Source organism: Penicillium chermesinum (genome assembly GCF_028974085.1).
Source record: "Penicillium chermesinum strain IBT 19713 chromosome Unknown utg000007l:1.0-2695246.0:1.0-2697696.0, whole genome shotgun sequence".
In the NCBI taxonomy this organism is placed as follows: domain Eukaryota; kingdom Fungi; phylum Ascomycota; class Eurotiomycetes; order Eurotiales; family Aspergillaceae; genus Penicillium; species Penicillium chermesinum.
The window spans coordinates 1,157,490-1,176,293 of record NW_026695317.1 but is presented as its reverse complement, the minus strand read 5'-3'; the positions used below and the strand labels follow the sequence as shown (position 1 = coordinate 1,176,293).

The window sequence follows — 18,804 nt, the reverse complement described above, 5'->3', positions numbered from 1 at the left end:
GCTACGATTGCGGGGATCTATACCCTACATGGAAAGGTGTACTGCCGCTTTAAGGGTGCTTACCCGCCGCTGCCTGGAGCACATGGGGACGTTAGTCAATAACATGCTGACGGATTCCAAAGCGTATCTTTGAGCTTTGTTTAGCTTCAGGGCTCCCTAAATTTACCTTGGTCATCAAAATGTCGGGCCAATGCTTACCATTTCATTGTATATAACCACTAAAAGAGTGCATTGAACTCCCAAACTTGGAACCAGAAGTATAAACAACATTCGAAGGTTGACCAGTATCGTCTGTCATACCGAGGGAGTGTAAACTTGCGGGTGCCAAGCGTCAGCGTGAGCAGAAAAGATTTGATCACTCCAAAAGGTCCAGTGGGTCATCTCACGATCCTTCGAGTCCCAAAGATTCCTACCTTGCAGCGTTGTCCCCAGACCATCCCAACCGTAATAGCCGCTTCCCACAATGGCAACGCAGGTTTTGACAGAATTCCAAATCTTTGAGCCCAGCCCAGCACTGGCTAATAACGCGGCATCTCAATCTCCCAAAAGCGATGGCCGGTCAGCAGAAACACGTCCTGCAGCGAGGGGCCTGCGAGACACAGAGGCACCAGTGATCCTCTCCAAAGGTCGAACCGTCATTGTCATTTCTTATCTCATTGCCTTGACAGTCTTCAACAGCTTCTGTAACGGAGTCATTGTCGTTGGATTGCCTGCGATTGCTTCCTCGTTGCACCTGGAAGAGGACTTCGGCTATGGCCGACATCAGTGTTCTACTTGACTGCAGGATCATGCCTACTCCTGGCTGGATCAATCGCAGATGTAGCAGGCACTAGGCGTGTTAATCTCATCGGAGCATTCCTTGGTGCTATCTTTGCCGTCGCCTTTGGCTTGGCTCGCACCGGGGGCGAGCTGATCGCCTTCCGTGCCCTGCAGGGTATAGCTAATGCGATATTTGTCCCTTCGTCGGTCTCCATCGTGTCACAAAGTGTCGAAGATGGAAGGCCACGGAATATTGGCTTCTCATGCTTAGGATTCTCTCAACCGATTGGCTTCTCAGTTGGCCTTGTCCTGGGCGGTGTTTTCGTGGATACTGTAGGATGGCGAGTGCCGTTCTACATTGCTGGTGCTGTCATTTTTGCGTCCTTTTTCATTGGGGTTTGGGTCCTCCCACAAGATGTCCGAGTGAGAACCAGGCCGTCTGTTTGGCGTCGATTGCTTTCGGAGATTGATTGGGTGGGAGCTTTGATTGCAAGCACGGGGCTCGCGACGCTCTCCTATATTCTCGCGTAAGATACCAAGTCTCGGCAATCTTTTATAAAGCTGACGATACTCCAGGGTCCTCTCGGACGATATCAATAATATACACCGACCATCCAACATCGCACTTTTGACTATCAGTGGTATCTCGGTTCCGGCATTCATTGGGTGGATGCATTATCAGGTCAAGTCTAACCGCGTTGCGCTCATTCCCAACTATCTTTGGCGTAATTCCACGTTCGTGAGCAGCTGCATCATCATTCTCTTGACAAGCGCGGTTACCAACTGTATGGAGCTGTACACCAGTCTCTTGTGAGTTCATTTTCGTATCGCCCCGAAAAAGTCTTTCCAGCAGCTAATCATATTATAGCTTCCAAGATGTACAAGACCAGTCAGCCCTCGAGGCCTCCTTGCGGATCCTACCATCTCTCATAGTTGGTGCATTGGCCGGCATGACCACAGGTATATTTGTCAATCGCATGCCAGTCATGTGGGCGGCATTTCTCTGCTCAGCTATAACCGCCGGGGCACCGCTCCTCATGGCACTTATCCACGCCAGTTGGCCATACTGGTACGACGCATTCTTTGCACAGGTAGGTACGCGTTTCCCTCCTTCTTCAACTCGACTAATATAACCCAGGTCCTTGCTCCTGTGAGCGGTGATGTACTCTTCACCGTGGGCTTGCTCATCAGATCCGATGTATTCCCCGCCCACATGCAAGCATTGGGTGGTGCTGTATTCAACACCTGTGCGCAGGTTGGAACAGCCATTGGGCTGACTCTTACTTCGCTTATTGCATCTTCCGTGACAAAAGGCTCGAACTATCATGACAAGTCTTCGGCTGGTGCCCTTGGAGTTGGCTATCGTGCTGTCTTCTGGACCCTGTTTGCTTGGATGATTGCCGTGTGTGTGGTTAGTGTTCTGGGATACCGTCGCATCGGGGGAGTTGGTATGAAGAGAGATTAAGAGCCATTTCAGGCTTTAGATATCGATCGTTCGAAGCCTATGGTCTCTCTCATACTACTACGAGTAGGGATATTCTATTCAGAGGTGGGTATATCCCGTGACTTCATGGTTTCGGCATCGATGATCATCACCTCAAGTTAGAGTTATCTATGAGCTCAATTATATTGTATTAGCAAGACCACGGCAGATGCTCCGTTGCTAGCATCATAGCCCTGCCCGTCAACACAAGTGAATTGGCCCATTCAAAAATAGACCTGCCGCAAATCTGCAGTCTTATCTTGACTTGTCTTATCAAAGCTCAAGTGGGTCGCTGTGGAGGCGCCAGTATCAGCACCGAGCCTAATGGACATGCAGCATTTGCTATCCGTAGAGCAATGCAGCAAAGGAGGTTCAACTCTACTTTGGGTCATTATAAAGGCATCTAATGTACGATAGAGCTTCGAGCCTCGACTTCCATACTCGATATGAACAGGTAGTTCTCATACTTGATCGCAAAATTCGCAGCACATGCAAAAGACACCTCACATTAATTGATGGATATCATCTGTGGCTGTCTCACCAATAATGGGAAAGATGTCGAGTCCAGTCCCCGAGGTACTCTTCATCCAAATCCAGCAGCAATTGAGCCATTTTAGATAATCAGAATTCAGCCCCAAGAAGAAAAAAATTCCTCAAGAAAAATCGAGCAGAGTTCTCACCGCATCGGAGCACGGGATCCCAATAGGAACATATCCAGCGGTGAGTCTCCACTGCCTCCACTTTCAGGTGGGCCAGTGCCTGGCGGCTTTCTGCATCTAGCAGGCGGTCTGCTACTTCTGGCAGAAATTTTGAAATTTCTGTGGCAACCGCCTTAGCGCGTCTCTCCCAAAAATTTTTTTTATTAGCTCTAGTCCGTCTCCAATTTTTCTTTCTTTCCCACCCCCGATCACTGTTTCTGATACCGTAAATCTTCTCATCGAAGCAGTCTGAAAAATTTTCCAATAAGTAATTATCCCCTCCCCCTTCCCCCAACTAACACACTGCTTGGGTCCTACCTTTGCGACCTCAAGAAACAGGCTGTGGGCAAATCTCAAATCTTGTGGGCTCTGTGGGATCTTTTCTCGTGGGTTTATTACTTGGTTGCTTGTCACCAGTCGGTGTTCTTCGTGGGCTATTCGAGGGCTTCTAGCAGTGTGATTACCATCACCACTGGCACACTTTCTTTCCTGAGGGCTGTTGGCATTGATTCTTATCAAAACGCGGGCTTATCTGAGGGACTAGTTGGCTGCGCCGCACCAGAAACAAAGAACAAAAAAAACCTGACAAACCTTATCAGTTCAAACCACAAGTACGTGGGCTGTGGGCTACCTTTCGTCAAACACTTGGCTAACTCGTCTTCTCTTCTTTCCAGAAATACAAACATGTCTAAGACAAAGGTCACTACCAAGGCTGAGAAGCCTAGCAAGGTCTTGAAGGCCAAGGACGCCGGTGTCAAGAAGGCTTCCAAGGACAAGGCTGTTGCCCCCCAAGGTCGCCGCGAAGGTCGTCTCTAAGGAGAAGAAGAGCAACAAGAAGAAGGAGCCTACCCCCAGCAGCAGCTCTGAGTCTGAGTCTGAGTCCGAGTCCGAGTCCGAGGCCTCTAGCGACGAGTCTAGCTCTGAGGAGGAGAAGCCTGCCCCCAAGAAGGCGGCCCCTGCTAAGAAGGCTGCCAAGAAGGAGGAGTCTTCCGAGTCTTCCGACTCATCAAGCGAGTCTGAATCTGAATCTGAGTCTGAGTCTGAGTCTGAGGACGAAAAGCCCGCTCCCAAAAAGGCGGCTCCTGCTAAGGAGGCTGCTAAGAAGGAGGAATCTTCCTCCGAGTCCGACAGCGATGAGGAGATGAAGGATGGCAGCAGCAGCGACGAGAGCTCCAGCTCTGAGGACGAGAAGCCTGCTCCTAAGAAGGCTGCTCCCGCCAAGAAGGCCGCTCCCGCCAAGAAGGCCGCTAAGAAGGAGGAGTCTTCTGATTCTTCTGAGTCTGAGTCGGAGTCTGAGTCTGACTCCGACTCGGACTCCGAGGAGGCTCCCGCCAAGGCTGAGAAGGTATGTTCAGTCTCTATACTTTTGTCCCTGATACCGTTAACTAACCTTGTCGTTCACAGGCTTCCGAGTCCAGTTCCGACAGTTCCGACAGCTCTGACAGCTCTGACAGCGAGAGTGACTCTGAGGATGCTAAGCCCTCCAACAAGCGCAAGGCCGAGGAGGAGCCCGTCGCCACCAGCAAGAAGACCAAGACCGAGGCTCCCGAGGGCGCCAGCGCTAACCTCTTCGTTGGAAACCTGTCCTGGAACGTTGATGAGGAGTGGCTCCGCTCTGAGTTCGAGAGCTTCGGCGAGCTTTCCGGCTGCCGTATCGTGACTGACCGTGAATCCGGTCGTTCTCGTGGGTATGTGCCAACTTCCTTCCCTGCCATCATCGCATTCCACTAACAAGCTTTTAGATTCGGCTACGTCGAGTTCACTGACGCTTCCAGCGCTGCTGCCGCTTTCGAGGCTAAGAAGGGTGCTGAGATCGATGGACGTCCCATCAACCTGGACTACGCTACCGGCCGCCAGAACAAGGAGCAAGGCGGTGCCCAGGCCCGCGCTAGCAAGTTCGGTGACCAGACCAGCCCCGAGAGCGACACCCTCTTCGTCGGCAACCTTCCCTTCAGCGCGACTGAGGATGCCCTTCGTGACATCTTCTCTGAGGCCGGTAACATCTCGAGCATCCGTCTGCCTACTGAGCAGGAGACTGGCCGCCCCAAGGGTTTCGGTTACATTACCTTCTCTTCCATTGATGAGGCCCGCGCTGCTATGGCTCAGAACGGCGTTGAGCTCGAGGGCCGCAGCCTCCGTCTCGACTACTCCACTCCTCGCCCTGACCGTGGTGCCGGTGGTGGCTTCGGTGGTCGCGGCGGTGGTGGTTTCGGAGGCCGTGGCGGTGGTGGCCGTGGTGGTGGCCGTGGCCGCGGTGGCTTCGGTGACCGTGGAGGCCGTGGTGGCCGTGGTGGCTTCGGTGGTGGCCGCGGTGGCTTCAACAAGGCCTCCGGTGGTATCCCCTCCGGTGGTGTCAAGGGCAACAAGATCACTTTCTAAACGCATCAACTAACGCAGACTTTACCATTTACGCGGTGTAATTTTGGCCTCTGAGCCTTGGGATTCGAAAAGTTTTGTTTTATTCTCACTATGCGCCATAGGAACGGAACCAGTGTATTTTATTTCTGAAATTCATTTGCTACATTTGCTCCCTCACGCTTTCTAAGTCGTGTTTCCGTAGAATAACTTCTAGTCATCAAAGCCGTCCCGCAATTTAGCCAGGCTCTTCATTCGACTTGGTCAAATTGTTTAGGTAGCTTCACCTGGCCATCACCGCCCGAAAACAGAACTACCATATTCCACACTCTGAGTCCTTATCACTCCAAATTGTCCAACATGTCAGAAACGCACATTTCATATTTGAACAGGCTCTGAATTCCAAATAGCTCCCACTTTTCCATCCATTCAGGTTCCACATACAGTCCGAAACCCTCAAGGTCAGCTTTCTTGTCCTGCCCCGGCGAGTGGAGAAAAACCCCTGTCCTGTCGGCGTTGTATGTTCCATGGTACTCTGCGTATTCTTCCAAGTTCGCTCCAGGGCTTTTGTTTCGCTCCAACCTATCTACTTGAATGGCGTAGATATGTACACGTTCCCATATTTCGGCTTCCTGGGTGGCGTAGCACCCTGAGTACGTTTGCTGCAGTGTCTGAATGATATCTGGTGCACACAAATGAAAGTCCAACATAGAGCTTGCCTCTTCAAGAGGAGACGTGCTGGGACTGATTTGTCCTTTTGGCTTCGAAGATTCAGCCGGTGCGCTCATAGTTGCTTGGGATACTGGCCGTGGAAAGACACCGAATTTGGATGGCACTCTGGAAGTCCGCAGGCATGTGGGAAAGGCTCGAAAGGGATACGCCAGCGAAGATGAAACGCCAGAAAAACTACTAGTACTGGCTTTGGAGTGGAGTTGAGAGAAGCGTATACAGAAATTGGAACTGTAGAAAGCTAGTAAAAATTGAGCAAGTCATTGTCAGCGTGGATAGCAGCGCGGATATCTCCACGTAGGATAAGGCCATGAAGCCTGCAGCCTACAGCATGGTTTATTTGTGCCATACAGTATATAGTGAAAACTGTTTCAGGCACAGTTAGTCGAACTAGAGGCCTGGTCACGGGGCAGTAGTAAGCATCGCATGAGTTGCCATCAAACAGAAGGATTTATGGATGCCTGAATGTCTTCAAGTACTAATTTCTGCGCTGCATTAAAGCGTTGCATGACATTTATGAGGCAGTACTCAGGATTCCGTGACGTAGTTAGAAAGCATCACGAGTATCGGAGTACTGCCAGCCGCGACCGCGCCCCTCTTTGTTGCAAGACTAAGATTACTCTTCCCATTATTCAGGTTTTCTTTGAATAAAGCAGCCTTTCCCCGGTGTATTCGAGCCTGATTCGGCGCTTTTTAACTGGGACCGACTTCTACTCACGAGTAAGCCCCTCACATCCATAGGTGGCTCCATCACGAGGCCCCGCGGCGCCGATCATCAGATCATCACATCATTCTTCACCTGGGCTACTTCCGTCCCAACTCTTCTTCCAGGGATTTCCCCAACCCTTTCCAAGGCTTCTACTCAGTGAAGAGCATAGTGTATTGGCTTGGTAGGCACTGAACCCAAACTATTCTGCAGAAGACAGAAAGGGGTTGGGCACCAAATGCACGTTCGTCCCCACATTGATAAGATCCAACCCCACCGGCCACGCTTGACCGCTGCTCGCCCTTTCTTCAAGACCGGGCGGCCTGATTGCTGGGACGCTGTCTCCATATAACTTTTTTTACCCCCCCCGCCCCCCTCCTCCATATCTCTCTCCATCGTGGCCATGCAACCAAATCATTGCGACCTGCTTGGTCAGGTGCGTGAGCCCAGAGCCGCAAGTCAACTGATGCGCGATGGCCAGCCGCGCGAACAGGGTCAGCCTCGGCCGTCCGGTGCGGCGCCCATGAGATCAGAGGGTAAGTTTCTCTTTTATAGCCTCGCCCGCATATGTGCATGTTTATTTCACGGTCTTCTTTCTATACTGAGCCAAATGTTGCTTCTATGTCCAAATGTACTCACTACAATATTATCTAGACTCTTGGATTGAGTTATCCTCTCAGCCGTCGTCTTCCTCCCTCTCGGCGGCGAGCGACGACATTATCACCACGGGTCTCCGGGTCGAACAGCAAGAAATAGGCCTCTTTCGTCACAACCGTCGCCGACGCATGCAGCACCTTGCAGCCGTCACCGCCGCGCAGGCGGACTATTCATCGAGGGAAGCAAGCAGTAGTCAGGAGGAATATGAAGAGAGTGAAAGCGACCCAGACCCAAGCATGAGTAGTTCCAACGAGGATGTTCGTCGACCAGCTCTACCCTCAACATCGGTGCCTCCGTCTCCCGAGGTGGATTCCAGCGATGAAGAAGACGATACCTCGACTGCCCTTGGAATGGGCATCAATACTTCTCCTTTTGTTCCCCAGCCAAACGTATTTAGTCACCCACCAGCTACCTCAGACCCCTCATGGACTCGCCCGAACGAAGCACGCCGCTCACAACCCAGCGTCTTATCAACCTCGAGTCGGCGCACCGCTATTCGGAGAGATTCATTGCCAAACACACGGTCGGCCAGACGGTCCTCTCAATCAAATCACAGCCCCTATAATATGATCTCGCCATCGCATCACGCAGACCATGATGCCGCTCTTCGTGCTAGTCTATCGACACTACTGTCATGCGCCGCTGCCGCTCGTGGCCTCCCGAAGCCAGAACATCACCGGCCTCTACAACCGGGCCCTTCCAATGCACCACCAGCATCGTTCCGCCTGGTCGGCGAATCCGTAGCCATGGGCGAGGAAAGTGACGAGAATAGATCATCGCTCCGCTATACGGACGCCAGTTCCCCCACCGGCGCTCCCCGCCGCCAGCAGCCCCGCACCGTCGTGGCTCCAGCCAAGGGGAAACGCCGATCTCCCTCCCCGAAAGACCGCAACGCCGCAGCTAAGAAGACCCGCCACATCGGGTTGGAAGAATCACCACCGCCCCCAACTATTATGACCTGGGTTATAAGTGCGGGTGTGGTGGTTCTCTTTTCTGCGATCAGCTTCTCCGCTGGCTACATGCTGGGCCGAGAAGTCGGCCGCACGGAAATGAGCCTAATGGGTGATGGCAGTGTTCCTGGCGCTCGTTCCTCGGCAGCTTGCGGTCAAGAGGCGGTGCGAGGGGGTCTCAAGCGCTTGCGTTGGGGCACTGGTACTGGATCGGTGAGCTTTGTCTCGATGTGAGCTCCTGGTGTGGTGTATACAATATGAGTCCATGATCCTATTTTACGTTGATCACGATTTGATGGACCAAGACCATGATACCTCCCGTTTGATGCTTGATGCCTGACGCAATTTTCTTTTCCTTTTCTTTTCTTTTCTTTTCTTTCTTTTCTATTCGCACTTCCTGTCATCATCTCAGGTCTGTTAATGCTCTGATCCTTCTTCTTCTTATATCTGGTTCGAGCACCGTTGGTACTATGAATCCCCTGTCATGTCCACCACCCGAATGTTCAGGTATCTCGGGTTACTTGTGCATTTCTTGTGCTACAGACAAAAATTGGGTCGCCGCGTTCTGCTTTTTTGCGTGTCTTACGAGGGAGTTTATGAAGCGATTTAATGCTGGCGGCTGGTAGTCAGACCGTCACCTTGTGGTTCTGAATTTATAATATCGTGAACGTCCGGATACCATCTCGTAAGATGACTTCGCTTTATGTTATCTGTAATTTCCTGGTGACGCCCATACTGCCAGAAGCTCAGCTAGTTTTGACTTCTATCCATAGAGTGCTGGTCTGGCAATTTATGTTTCGTCAAAATTGTCACAACACTTTTGTGGTCATGCCTCCTGGCAAGAGACAGAGGCGTATTTCCCTTCAAATCAGACAGTTCAAATTTGGCACCAAGAGAGACTAGTATCGAGACAATAGCCGAATGCCCATGTTCTGCCGCAAGAAATATTGGAGTTTGACCCCGGACATTCGCGCGGTCGAGGTCGACGCGGAGAGCGAGAAGGTACTCGACCACAGCAACATGTCCAAGTGCTGCTGCATACCATAGAGGGGTTGCTCCATGTATATCAGGTTGATCTAGGGGCACCCCCTCGATGACCAAGGTCTTCATCCGTTGTAGATCGCCTTATTTGGCTGCAATGGAGAACCTTGCTAACCTTCGGTAAGCACTTATATCACACGAAGGCCATCTGCGCTCTAGGAAGTCGACTGCCTGCAGTTGCCCGGCAGTAGCGGCCGCTTCTATCGCGACAGAGGCAGGCTCAACGTCATTCCTGTAGGTCCGCAGAATGTGCAAAATCCCCACTCCGTCTATCCCACTTGTTAATCAATCAATCTATCTCTTTATCCCGTTTGCAGCAGCAAATCTGAATGCCTGTGTTGATATCGGGGGATCGGTAGTGAAGCATAGCGAGATCTTCAACACTTCCTTTGGTTGGCTGTCTCCCTTGAATAATATCCATGCAAGGTACTGCGTATTGTCCTGAGAAACCCTGGACCATGTACTAGTAATAAGTCCCGCTGTCGCTTGCTACCAGTAGAATCTATTCATACGATGCCTGTATTCATCAAGAGCATATATATAGCCCAGCACCAGATGTATATCTTATAACGACGGAATATGCCATCCCACAGATTCAAGTGTGGGTTTCTGGCTCTGTGAAAGACCCCACTGGAGGAACTTTCTTGAAGAAGCAACCTTAAAAAGTTCTGTAACTACGGCCAATCTACTTCATCCACGACCTCGCTGGCGAAGAAGAACTGAACCATTTCCAAGTTATATTCATATGAAGAAATCAGACCACTCGAGAACGGTGCAATCTAAATGCAGGCATCGACATGGGCAAAGTATCTGCAATCTCTAAATAGGCACGCCTTCAATCAAGAAGCTCAATCACTGTCCACATCACCGTACTCCTCACCTCTCCCCCAATCTTCTCCATCACCCTTTTACTCGCCTTATTATAAGCCGCAACCTCCGTATGCACCCAATCCCCTACAAGCCTCGCGACCCTCTCATCCACAATCCCCGACCTAACAGCCCCAAACGGCCCCTCCGCATTCATCCCCCTCCGCATCGTCTCCCTCGACAACGCCAACGCAAGCCCTTTCCCCCGATGCTCCGGCTCAACATGCAGCGTCGCAAGCGGCCCATCCAGCCCCAAGAACGCCCACGCAATCGGCAACTCCTCCTCCTCCCCATCCCCATCTACATCCTTATAAACAGCCACCCCCGGCATCATGGACAACTGCTCTCTCGACCGCGGGATATGCGTCCGACTCTGCACGAGATCCAGATGCTCCGCCAAAACACCCACGCGACCCCGTCGGTCCGCATACCTGTACCCCGCCGGCAACGGCACCGAACCTGACGCTTCCCCGTCCTCCCGCGGCGTGAAGCACGTCCGCGGAAAGAAGTACTTCTCGTACGGCGGGTTATCTACACGATGCACCTTGATCCCCGGCAACGCGGCCTGCGACTCCTCGCTCGAGGGCGACGGAGCGAATTCGCCCGAGAGCAGGAGCAAGCTGTACAGCCCTGTGTGCAAGGAGCCGAGCAGGAAGGCGCGCGGGTCTGGAGCAGGGATGAGCGCCACGCCTGCCTGCGCTGCCTGAAGAGCGGGCGGCTGGGCCGCCAGAAAGGTCAGGTAGGCGGGCCGCAGATGAGTCTTGACGTAGGACAGCAGAGCGAGGAGCTGGTCGCGGGCTAGGTCCTTTGTGGACTGAGGCACGTCCAGGGTGGCGACGAGGTAATCATGGTGATGAGGAGCCGGACCCGAGGCGCTGGTGCTGGGACCGGCGGGCTTCGGACTGCTACTAGGGCTGACGGGCTGAATTTTCGAGTGGCTGTTTTCTAGACTGGAGTAGAGGACGATCTGGGTTTCGCGGCCGCGAAAGAGATCCACCCGCGCAGCCAGCCACGGGGTGCTTGGGGCTGGGGCGCCGGGGGGAAAGGTGGAGAGGATTTTAGCGGTTGGGGATGGGTAGGCGAGGCCGTGTTGGATGCGGCGTAGAAGAGTGATGGAGAGAGGTAACTCCGTCGCGAGATCGGCGAGGATCGACGCATCGTGCTCGTAGATGCGAGGTGCAGATTCTAGATCCATGGTTTGGGTTCTGTTTCTCTTCCGGAGTTTTCTTATTCTTTTCTTTTCTTTTTTTTCCAACCCGGGTACCTGGATACGAAGATGGGGCGGGCAGCTTGAATCTGCCTGGACCGTTCTCCTGAAACAGGGCGAGTGCTGACGAATACTAGACTAGGAGGCTCGGGACTACCGAAAACGAAGCGATTAAATGACGAGGATGACAGGTATGACATGCCTTTCCATGCCACAATATCATTGTGGGCGGGATGTGGATCTGAAGAGTCGGCGCTAGGCCCGAGATAGTGTCAGCTCAGCAGCGCCAGGTCAGGTACGCTCAGGCAACACTAAATTGGCAGCTAATAATTGCCCATCTTTCCCTGCTTCGGAGTATTTGTCAGTGTTTTAAGTGTCTGTGCCTGTGGCGGTGCGGCACTATTGAGTCTGGGTCTGACAGGGGCCCCGCAAGGCGATCACCTGTCACTTGGGCGGTGATGCGCGAGCTAAAGGGCGATCACTAGGAGCTCAACGGTGCCAACCGGCTCTAGCCGGAAATAAGAAGAACATGATAGGTAGAAAGATGTTGGGCATGCACTATGAACGCCTAAACAAAGGACCGCACTAACTGCTATCTGCAACGCCGGAGAAAATCAACCCCTGAACACGAGCCCCTCGGAACTTTTGCTGGCCCTCGTGGGCACCAATGAATGAAGAGAAGGCAGTTGAAAGGAAAAGAGCGTCATAGACCGTGGCTCACAAAAAAAAAAAAAGAGCGGGTAAAAAAAAAAAACAGAAAAAAAAAAAAAAAAAAAAGTAGAAACACGAGGCGTCAAAAAACAATAGTCATGTCTTCGTTACTCAGGGAAAACCCATTGTTTTCGCTGCTTTCCCTACCCCTTTACCACGGGCTGCGGGCCCCAACCATCCAGTCCTCCATGGCGAGCCATTCGCTCCACCGTGCTTCGGCAATGCGAATTTCCTCCTCGGATGGCTCACGAAGGGGGCGTAAGAATGGCACCTGCTCATCGGGCAGAATGTCGTACGCAGCCTTCGTCGATGCCCAACCACCACTTTTGGCTGTGAAGAGGTAGTTCGAGCGTTCTTGCTTGTAGATACACCCAACGCCGGCTTCCCAGTCGTCACCAAAAAACGCTTGCATGGTCGTGGGCGAGTCTTGGGCGGTCACAATAAGACGCCGAACATATAGCCGCAAAGAAACATATGGAGCGGCGTCCGATGTGGTTGTACCATTTCCCAATGGGTTTTGGAATGGCAGACGGATGTTCAAAAAGGAAGCCAAAGATTGAACGGTAGGATTATACTGGCCGACTTCCAGGAAATGCTTCATGCAGACCTTGTAGTATGGATACCAGCCAGTGGGATCGACACGGCCAAATTCGCCATCTTGCAAAGTTGGCCGTGCTTCAGCATAGTTCATTTCCTCATTGGAGGATGATTGGGCATGCCTGTCGGAGGCACTTTCAGCATCTCGTTCGATGGGTCCTGAATTGGGGGATAATGTCTCAGAATCAAAAGAACACACGATACATCTCGGAACTTCCATGGGTCTCAGAAACAAACAAGGGAGCCACCTACTTTGAGCGGGATGCTCGCGAACGCAAAGATGCGCCATACGAGGAGAGTTTTCCCACACTCTCTTCCGGAGCCCTGCATGCTGATGGACATTGTTTTCGGCTGGCATATGAATTGTAGAAGCTAAGGGCAAAGCTAAAGAAAAGACTTGGAAGTTTTTTCTTTTGTTTTGGGAGTTGGAGAAGAACTTTGGATGACCGGACTGGGGAAGTAGGGGATCCTTATAGCTCGTGGCTCACTAGCGGAGAGTCCGAAACCATAGTCCCAAGGGACCGGTGAGGGAGCTCAAATTTGATCACATTTTGAAGATCAAGGGCGGACTAGTTCGGCTTTGACGGCATAATCGGAGGAGTACGAAGGACGTCAAGCCACAACAAAAAGCTCAAGCCACACCTTACCCCTCGACCGAGGTTCGCCAGCCCCACAGGGCCCTCACTAGCCACGGACTCCCCGATTGTGGCTCGTGCGCTTATCCCAAACAGGACAGACACATGTGGCTGTGTCGTCGTGGGCCAGATCCTCTCTTTATCGTCCGCGGAGACGTCCCTTCAGCCAATGAGCGCGCCCCCTCTTATGGGCCCGCAGACAGGGCTAGCGCGTCAATAGTCTGGCGTCTGTCCACCCAACTATCGCTTGGAATTCGGGAATGATTTGGAAGATTTCCCAGAGCGGAGATGATCCTCATCTCGCGTGAACGTCTGCCACATCCTGTTTTGTCTTGGCTGGCCTGGGGTGGAGAAGGCAACCTTTTCACTTGCCCTGTGTGATATTTCCGTCAATAACCCCCACCTCGATAGTTGCTGGTGGCCTGAACCTTGGAAACTCTTTGACGATGACATAGGGTCTGCACCAGACTTCCAATACACAATCCTGATGCAGGATCATATCTTCCCCGGTCAAGTTCGGACGATCGACGATCGACGATCTGCTTCGATCCCATGTAGTCCCCTAGCCCTAGTCAAGGAATGCTTAGTCGATGCTGACAGTTGCCTCGGTCCTGTTCGGGGCAGACGATTACTTGATTGCCTTCTAAGGGAAGGGAGGCCTTCGGGGTCCGAGGAGATCTAGCTTGCAATCACGCATCGTGTCTATCTGTACCTGAGTTACTCAAACGTGGACAACGCAAGTTCCATATGCAAGGGGCAAGGCAAAGCCAAAAATTCAAAAATTCAAAAAAAGAACAAGCGACTGACATGAAGTGGTAGCCTTCATTAGGAATGTTGTAGGGATGGGAACCAATAGCAGACCGAGGAAAAAAAAAAAAAAAAAAGACTATTTTGATTTGGAAGACAAATCCAGTGCAGGCATAACCTGGTTCGGATGGGCGACTGCTCGGACACCCCGAGCGATCGGATCCTATGGACGCTTATCCGCCCGAGCGCTGCATCTGGTCCAATGATCGGCCCCCGTCTCTGCTCACCGTCTGAAATCTCCAAGAACTTGGCAATGATATCGGTACGCTATGCCAACTTCGTCACCCAAGATTAAACGTGGAATTCTTCCCCGCCTGTAGATGTAATGAGGGTCCCGGTTTAACTCAGCCGTACTTCTCAACATCCCCAACATATAACCAGGGCCACCATCCTTCTGCAGCTTTGCATTCTCAGACTAGACATCTTTGGGCCTGTTTCGTGGCTCAGTTTTTCCGTCATGACATACAAGAGCAACTACCAATTCTATGTATGTCCCACGACTACGGCCTACTATTACGGCCTCGTCCGGGCCCTTCGCTAACCTTCAACAGACTCGTGACGGTCCGGGAAGTCCACGTTCTCCACGTTCTCCTCCACCACCTGAAGAACTTCTTTCCCCCTTGGCAAATCTATACCCGCACGTTACAGCCATGCAGCAACAATACGACACGTCCGGCTGTGCCTTTACTGGGTACAGCAACACCGGCTACTTTGCCGCAGCCTATACCACCCACCCGCTGAATGAACCTCAATCTCCGTACTTGGTTCGACGAGGCACTGGTAAGACTCAGAATCACCCTATGAATGGTAGTTGTATTGGCATGTTTCTAACATCTTTTTTTTTCTCTAGAGTGCCGATCAACTCGATTGGTCTCCAAGATCCGGCGGCTCCTCTCTCGGGAGGATTTCAAAAACCGCCGGGGCTCTGCATAAGCAGTTCTTATTTCTATTTCAACCTGCGTCACGACATTGCAACCACATTTTTTTTTCTGCCTTTCGACTCCATATCCCTTTACTCGGCATTTTGACGACCTCATGGACGACAGCGTCCAGCCCTCTGGGTGATCTGACATATCTTGCATTTTTTTTTCCCTTTGTCACACGCTTCTTATCATACCCATATCTTTCGGACTCTACGGATCTTTATCAAGCGATTGGATTAGCATGGCGTTTTGGGTTTAGCATTGGAGCAAGGAACTAGCCATGCCTGCAAACTAAGCATGGACTATCGGAACCGTACATAGCGGGGGCTGAGACTCCCCATCCACCAATTCAAGTCTCTTCACATACACAAAACCCACTTTTCCTCACTTTCTTAGTAGTCCTCCCTACATGCAGTCCTGATTAAATCTCTCCTTTTGCCTTCTGCCCCTTCTGAGTCCTCACCCTCGAAGTCAGAGAAGAGCCAGCATTTACCCGGGAATTCTTAGCCCCCACCGGTAATTTTAGAAACTCAACGTTCCTTAGGCCAGGTACCCGAGCCCAACCGTATTAGTGTGGCGCTAGCGCTGTAGCAATGACTCGCAGTGGCCCCCTTCGGCCGTACAAGCGAGCACTACGCCCGTAAACAGCAAGAGATCAATGACGTCCAGGTTTTAGTCCGAACTTAGATTCCACACGGTGAGCACTTGACGCAATCAACTGCAGCGGGGTGGTCTGATCATGTTCGCGGCCGAGACCAGAGGTCGATAAAGGACACCCCCTGGTCCGCATAGAGCGGCGCCTACTCCTTGCAACCCTGGACTTTTGGTATATGGAACGTGACAGGCAGAAAAAGAAAAGAAGTGATCAAGTTATCCCATCTCGCTGGGTGCCGGGTACGGGGCCGAGCGGACCGCGCGCCGATCCCTCGAGCCCCGTCCCATGTTCCATGGGGACACTCTGAGCTTGGGCAATAATTTCAGTGATATGATCTCAGGCCGGGATGGGACCACATGGCTAACAGGGGTATGGCTGACGTTGGGCTGAATCGGAGTTGGGGATCTGGCTTTGTTCTCCCGGGAGAAGGGGGGGGGAAGACGAAGAGGATTAAGTTTCCTAATTCCAAATTCAGAACCCAAAAGCCCCCCCACATGGGGGAGATAAGGACTTTATCAAGGCCTGCAGCTGAATAGTCTGTTTCTTTTATCTTTGTCTTTCTTTTGTCCCCTCTTCTCTTTTCTTTTTCAGTTTGCTCAGCGGAGCGACCCGGCGACCTGGTACCTTGGGGGTTGGGGAAGATCATGATTCACGCTGCATGATCGTGTACTTTTGTGTCTTCTTTTCTTTTTCAAGCTGGGGACCTCCACTATGGCCTTGGCTTGGCGGGCTTGCCGTATACCACCTTTGCCGCAATATTGGATGGCACCTCCTACCAGGGGCTTTGGTGCCTTGATGACGTGCCGGGGCTCAGCATGATCGCCAGAATGTTCTGCACTCCGCGAGGATCAGGGGTAGAGGGCAGATTATTGAACTGGTTATCGGCAAATCGGGCTCTGTCCTGCAGAAGGTTGTTTTATGATTACCGACGGTCTATTTTCGACAATTCATCAGCTTTGACCCAGGGGATATACACGGTTCCACAGCACAGCCTGGCCGGTGCTACCATACGTGCTTTCTGTTCGATAATGCGATTTTACCAGTAGAGTTTGGAGATGCACTAGGAACCACTTGATAGTCTCTCACAGGGGCCTGTAGGTCCCGTTCGCAGGAGGATTTGGCTATCCACCCAGGACCCGGGCTTTCGTGATTCAAGGATATGGTAGCAATTATGAGCTTCCGAAAGACCCACCGACAGATCAACGTCACTAGTGGCATCAAAGTACGAGTGACACCAAAGTACAAAATGTCCAGGCCTGCTTAAACCCCTGGATGGTTGTATGGGACTGCAGAAGTACGTCCTGTGAGCCACCGGCTGGTACTTCGTAACCTTGTCCTCGAGCTTGGTTACATATGACAGGTTGCATGCAAATTGAAATAAAGTGCGCGTGACTGCGACATGTTCATCATCGGGTGCTTTGGACTGTTCAACGCTAGCCAACATCGAACTTCAATATAGACATGATACACAAGATCTCATCCTTACCAAACCGGATTTTCGCATGCCAGGTATATTGTGTTTCTGGCAATATTATGAAGTCCAATACTTCGGCCTACGTTCTGGACTGAAGGTATGCTGTAAGTTCAAGTCCATTATCAAGCGACTTTCCAGCAGAATTCCTTCTTCAACCTGAGCTGTACGGGCTTCCATTTTCTTTCTCCTAGGTTTGATAATGCTAAGTTTCATGAGGCGGCTTTCCAGATGACATTTGCCCTGTTTCCAGTCCACCGTTGTGCGTTGCTTCACGTTCGTCGTAGCTCGATTCCAAGGCTTCAAGTTTTGTAAAGAGTAAGGAAAATGAGGGGGAAAGGCAAAATGTTTTTGTTGTAGGAGCTAACTTCAACTGCAAGACTCTTGACAGCTGGCAGGCCATCTGCAAACAACTGACTAGCAATGTCAAACTGAGTACAGCCAGGACAGACTTCAGATGGGATAGTGGAAACCCAAGAATATCGGGAAAATCTCAGAATTCTACCTCCATTTGATAGATTCCTATTCCTGTTGTAGGGAACAAAGATTGATCAATGAAGGGAAATATGGCATATCCGTTGGAAAAAAGGGTTCCCTCAAGTCTGTTGTAACTAGAAGGCATCCTCTTGTAAGCCACGTCCACGGCTATCGGGTCAATCATTTCTGCCAAAGGGCGTTCGAAGAAGGTGGATTCACTGATGACTGTGTTCAACTTCGCCATGGGGGACTTTCCCTTCTTTGGCTTCCTGGGAACCGTCTTCGCTGTCGTTGAAGAAGCTGGGGTGTCTGCTGGCTCCCCTTATGTCTCCCTCTTGGACAACTGGAGTCTGTCGCACCCATACTTCTGCGCCACTTACTGCTCTGTTGCCTCCTGATTGTCTTCCATGTTCACTAATTTGCGGACCCAATATGCCTCATGTGAGAGTAATATCATCAAGTGAATGTGGGATTTGTTATTGGTAATAGGGATAGAGGGAAAGTGTGAAGTAGGCTCTGCAATATATCTTCGACTCGATGCTGATAAGATAATCGAGTACTATACGTAGCAAAGACTCCCATCTAGCTGTAAGGTGATGTTTTTAGGTCTCAAGGGCGAATCATATTGGCGATCAGAAGTCCCGCGTGTTTTCTTGGTCAAACTGTATTAACCGTCCGAACACGTCCAATTTTGTCGTGTTTATCTGGCCGAGTCCACCATATGCTTGTCCGCAGATCACATGTTTGAACCTGTGAGGCCGTGCAATGGTGTCGCAAATACTGACTCTGATGGCGGATTCAAACCTGGAACGACTTTATCTTGAAACAAGGAAGACCAGGCAATCTGGAAAGAATATAAATCCGAACGTAGCAGAGAGGTGGGAAGAAGAGAGGTGGAGTAAGAGCAACATAAAATGCGTCAAAGGTGGGTGGGAGAGCACTCTGAATAAGCCCCAGGTGGTATAACTCCATGTCTAGAAATGCTTATTGAGTTTCTAGTCCCTTATATTTATAGTTTTTATTCCCTCTCCTCTAGCCTTGCGTCCCTTAATTGGTAGTGCAGCGTGTTCTGCTAG

At 51.4% G+C, this 18,804-nt stretch overlaps 7 protein-coding genes across 7 annotated transcripts; 4 read left to right on the top strand and 3 right to left on the bottom strand.

Moving 5' to 3' along the window:
* Positions 1–463: 463 nt before the first annotated feature.
* Positions 464–2,224, top strand: N7468_009151 (uncharacterized protein; the record flags this gene model as incomplete). Its single annotated transcript, XM_058478447.1, has 5 exons — positions 464–767; positions 818–1,286; positions 1,336–1,569; positions 1,628–1,850; positions 1,898–2,224. 5 exons carry the CDS (start codon positions 464–466, stop codon positions 2,222–2,224), a joined length of 1,557 nt encoding a protein of 518 aa, XP_058326777.1.
* Positions 2,225–3,624: 1,400 nt separating this feature from the next.
* N7468_009150 (putative nucleolin protein Nsr1) lies at positions 3,625–5,319 on the top strand (the record flags this gene model as incomplete). The annotated part of the gene is made up of 4 exons (XM_058478446.1): positions 3,625–3,669; positions 3,734–4,285; positions 4,345–4,628; positions 4,683–5,319. 4 exons carry the CDS (start codon positions 3,625–3,627, stop codon positions 5,317–5,319), a joined length of 1,518 nt encoding a protein of 505 aa, XP_058326776.1.
* Positions 5,320–5,636: 317 nt separating this feature from the next.
* On the bottom strand, positions 5,637–6,083 carry N7468_009149 (uncharacterized protein; the record flags this gene model as incomplete). Its single annotated transcript, XM_058478445.1, has 1 exon — positions 5,637–6,083. One exon carries the CDS (start codon positions 6,081–6,083, stop codon positions 5,637–5,639), a length of 447 nt encoding a protein of 148 aa, XP_058326775.1.
* A 1,050-nt stretch (positions 6,084–7,133) lies between these two features.
* On the top strand, positions 7,134–8,571 carry N7468_009148 (uncharacterized protein; the record flags this gene model as incomplete). The annotated part of the gene is made up of 2 exons (XM_058478444.1): positions 7,134–7,266; positions 7,385–8,571. 2 exons carry the CDS (start codon positions 7,134–7,136, stop codon positions 8,569–8,571), a joined length of 1,320 nt encoding a protein of 439 aa, XP_058326774.1.
* Positions 8,572–10,213: 1,642 nt separating this feature from the next.
* Positions 10,214–11,440, bottom strand: N7468_009147 (uncharacterized protein; the record flags this gene model as incomplete). Its single annotated transcript, XM_058478443.1, has 1 exon — positions 10,214–11,440. One exon carries the CDS (start codon positions 11,438–11,440, stop codon positions 10,214–10,216), a length of 1,227 nt encoding a protein of 408 aa, XP_058326773.1.
* Positions 11,441–12,314: 874 nt separating this feature from the next.
* On the bottom strand, positions 12,315–13,102 carry N7468_009146 (uncharacterized protein; the record flags this gene model as incomplete). The annotated part of the gene is made up of 2 exons (XM_058478442.1): positions 12,315–12,919; positions 13,009–13,102. 2 exons carry the CDS (start codon positions 13,100–13,102, stop codon positions 12,315–12,317), a joined length of 699 nt encoding a protein of 232 aa, XP_058326772.1.
* Positions 13,103–14,659: 1,557 nt separating this feature from the next.
* Positions 14,660–15,135, top strand: N7468_009145 (uncharacterized protein; the record flags this gene model as incomplete). Its single annotated transcript, XM_058478441.1, has 3 exons — positions 14,660–14,689; positions 14,754–14,982; positions 15,053–15,135. 3 exons carry the CDS (start codon positions 14,660–14,662, stop codon positions 15,133–15,135), a joined length of 342 nt encoding a protein of 113 aa, XP_058326771.1.
* Positions 15,136–18,804: the final 3,669 nt, after the last annotated feature.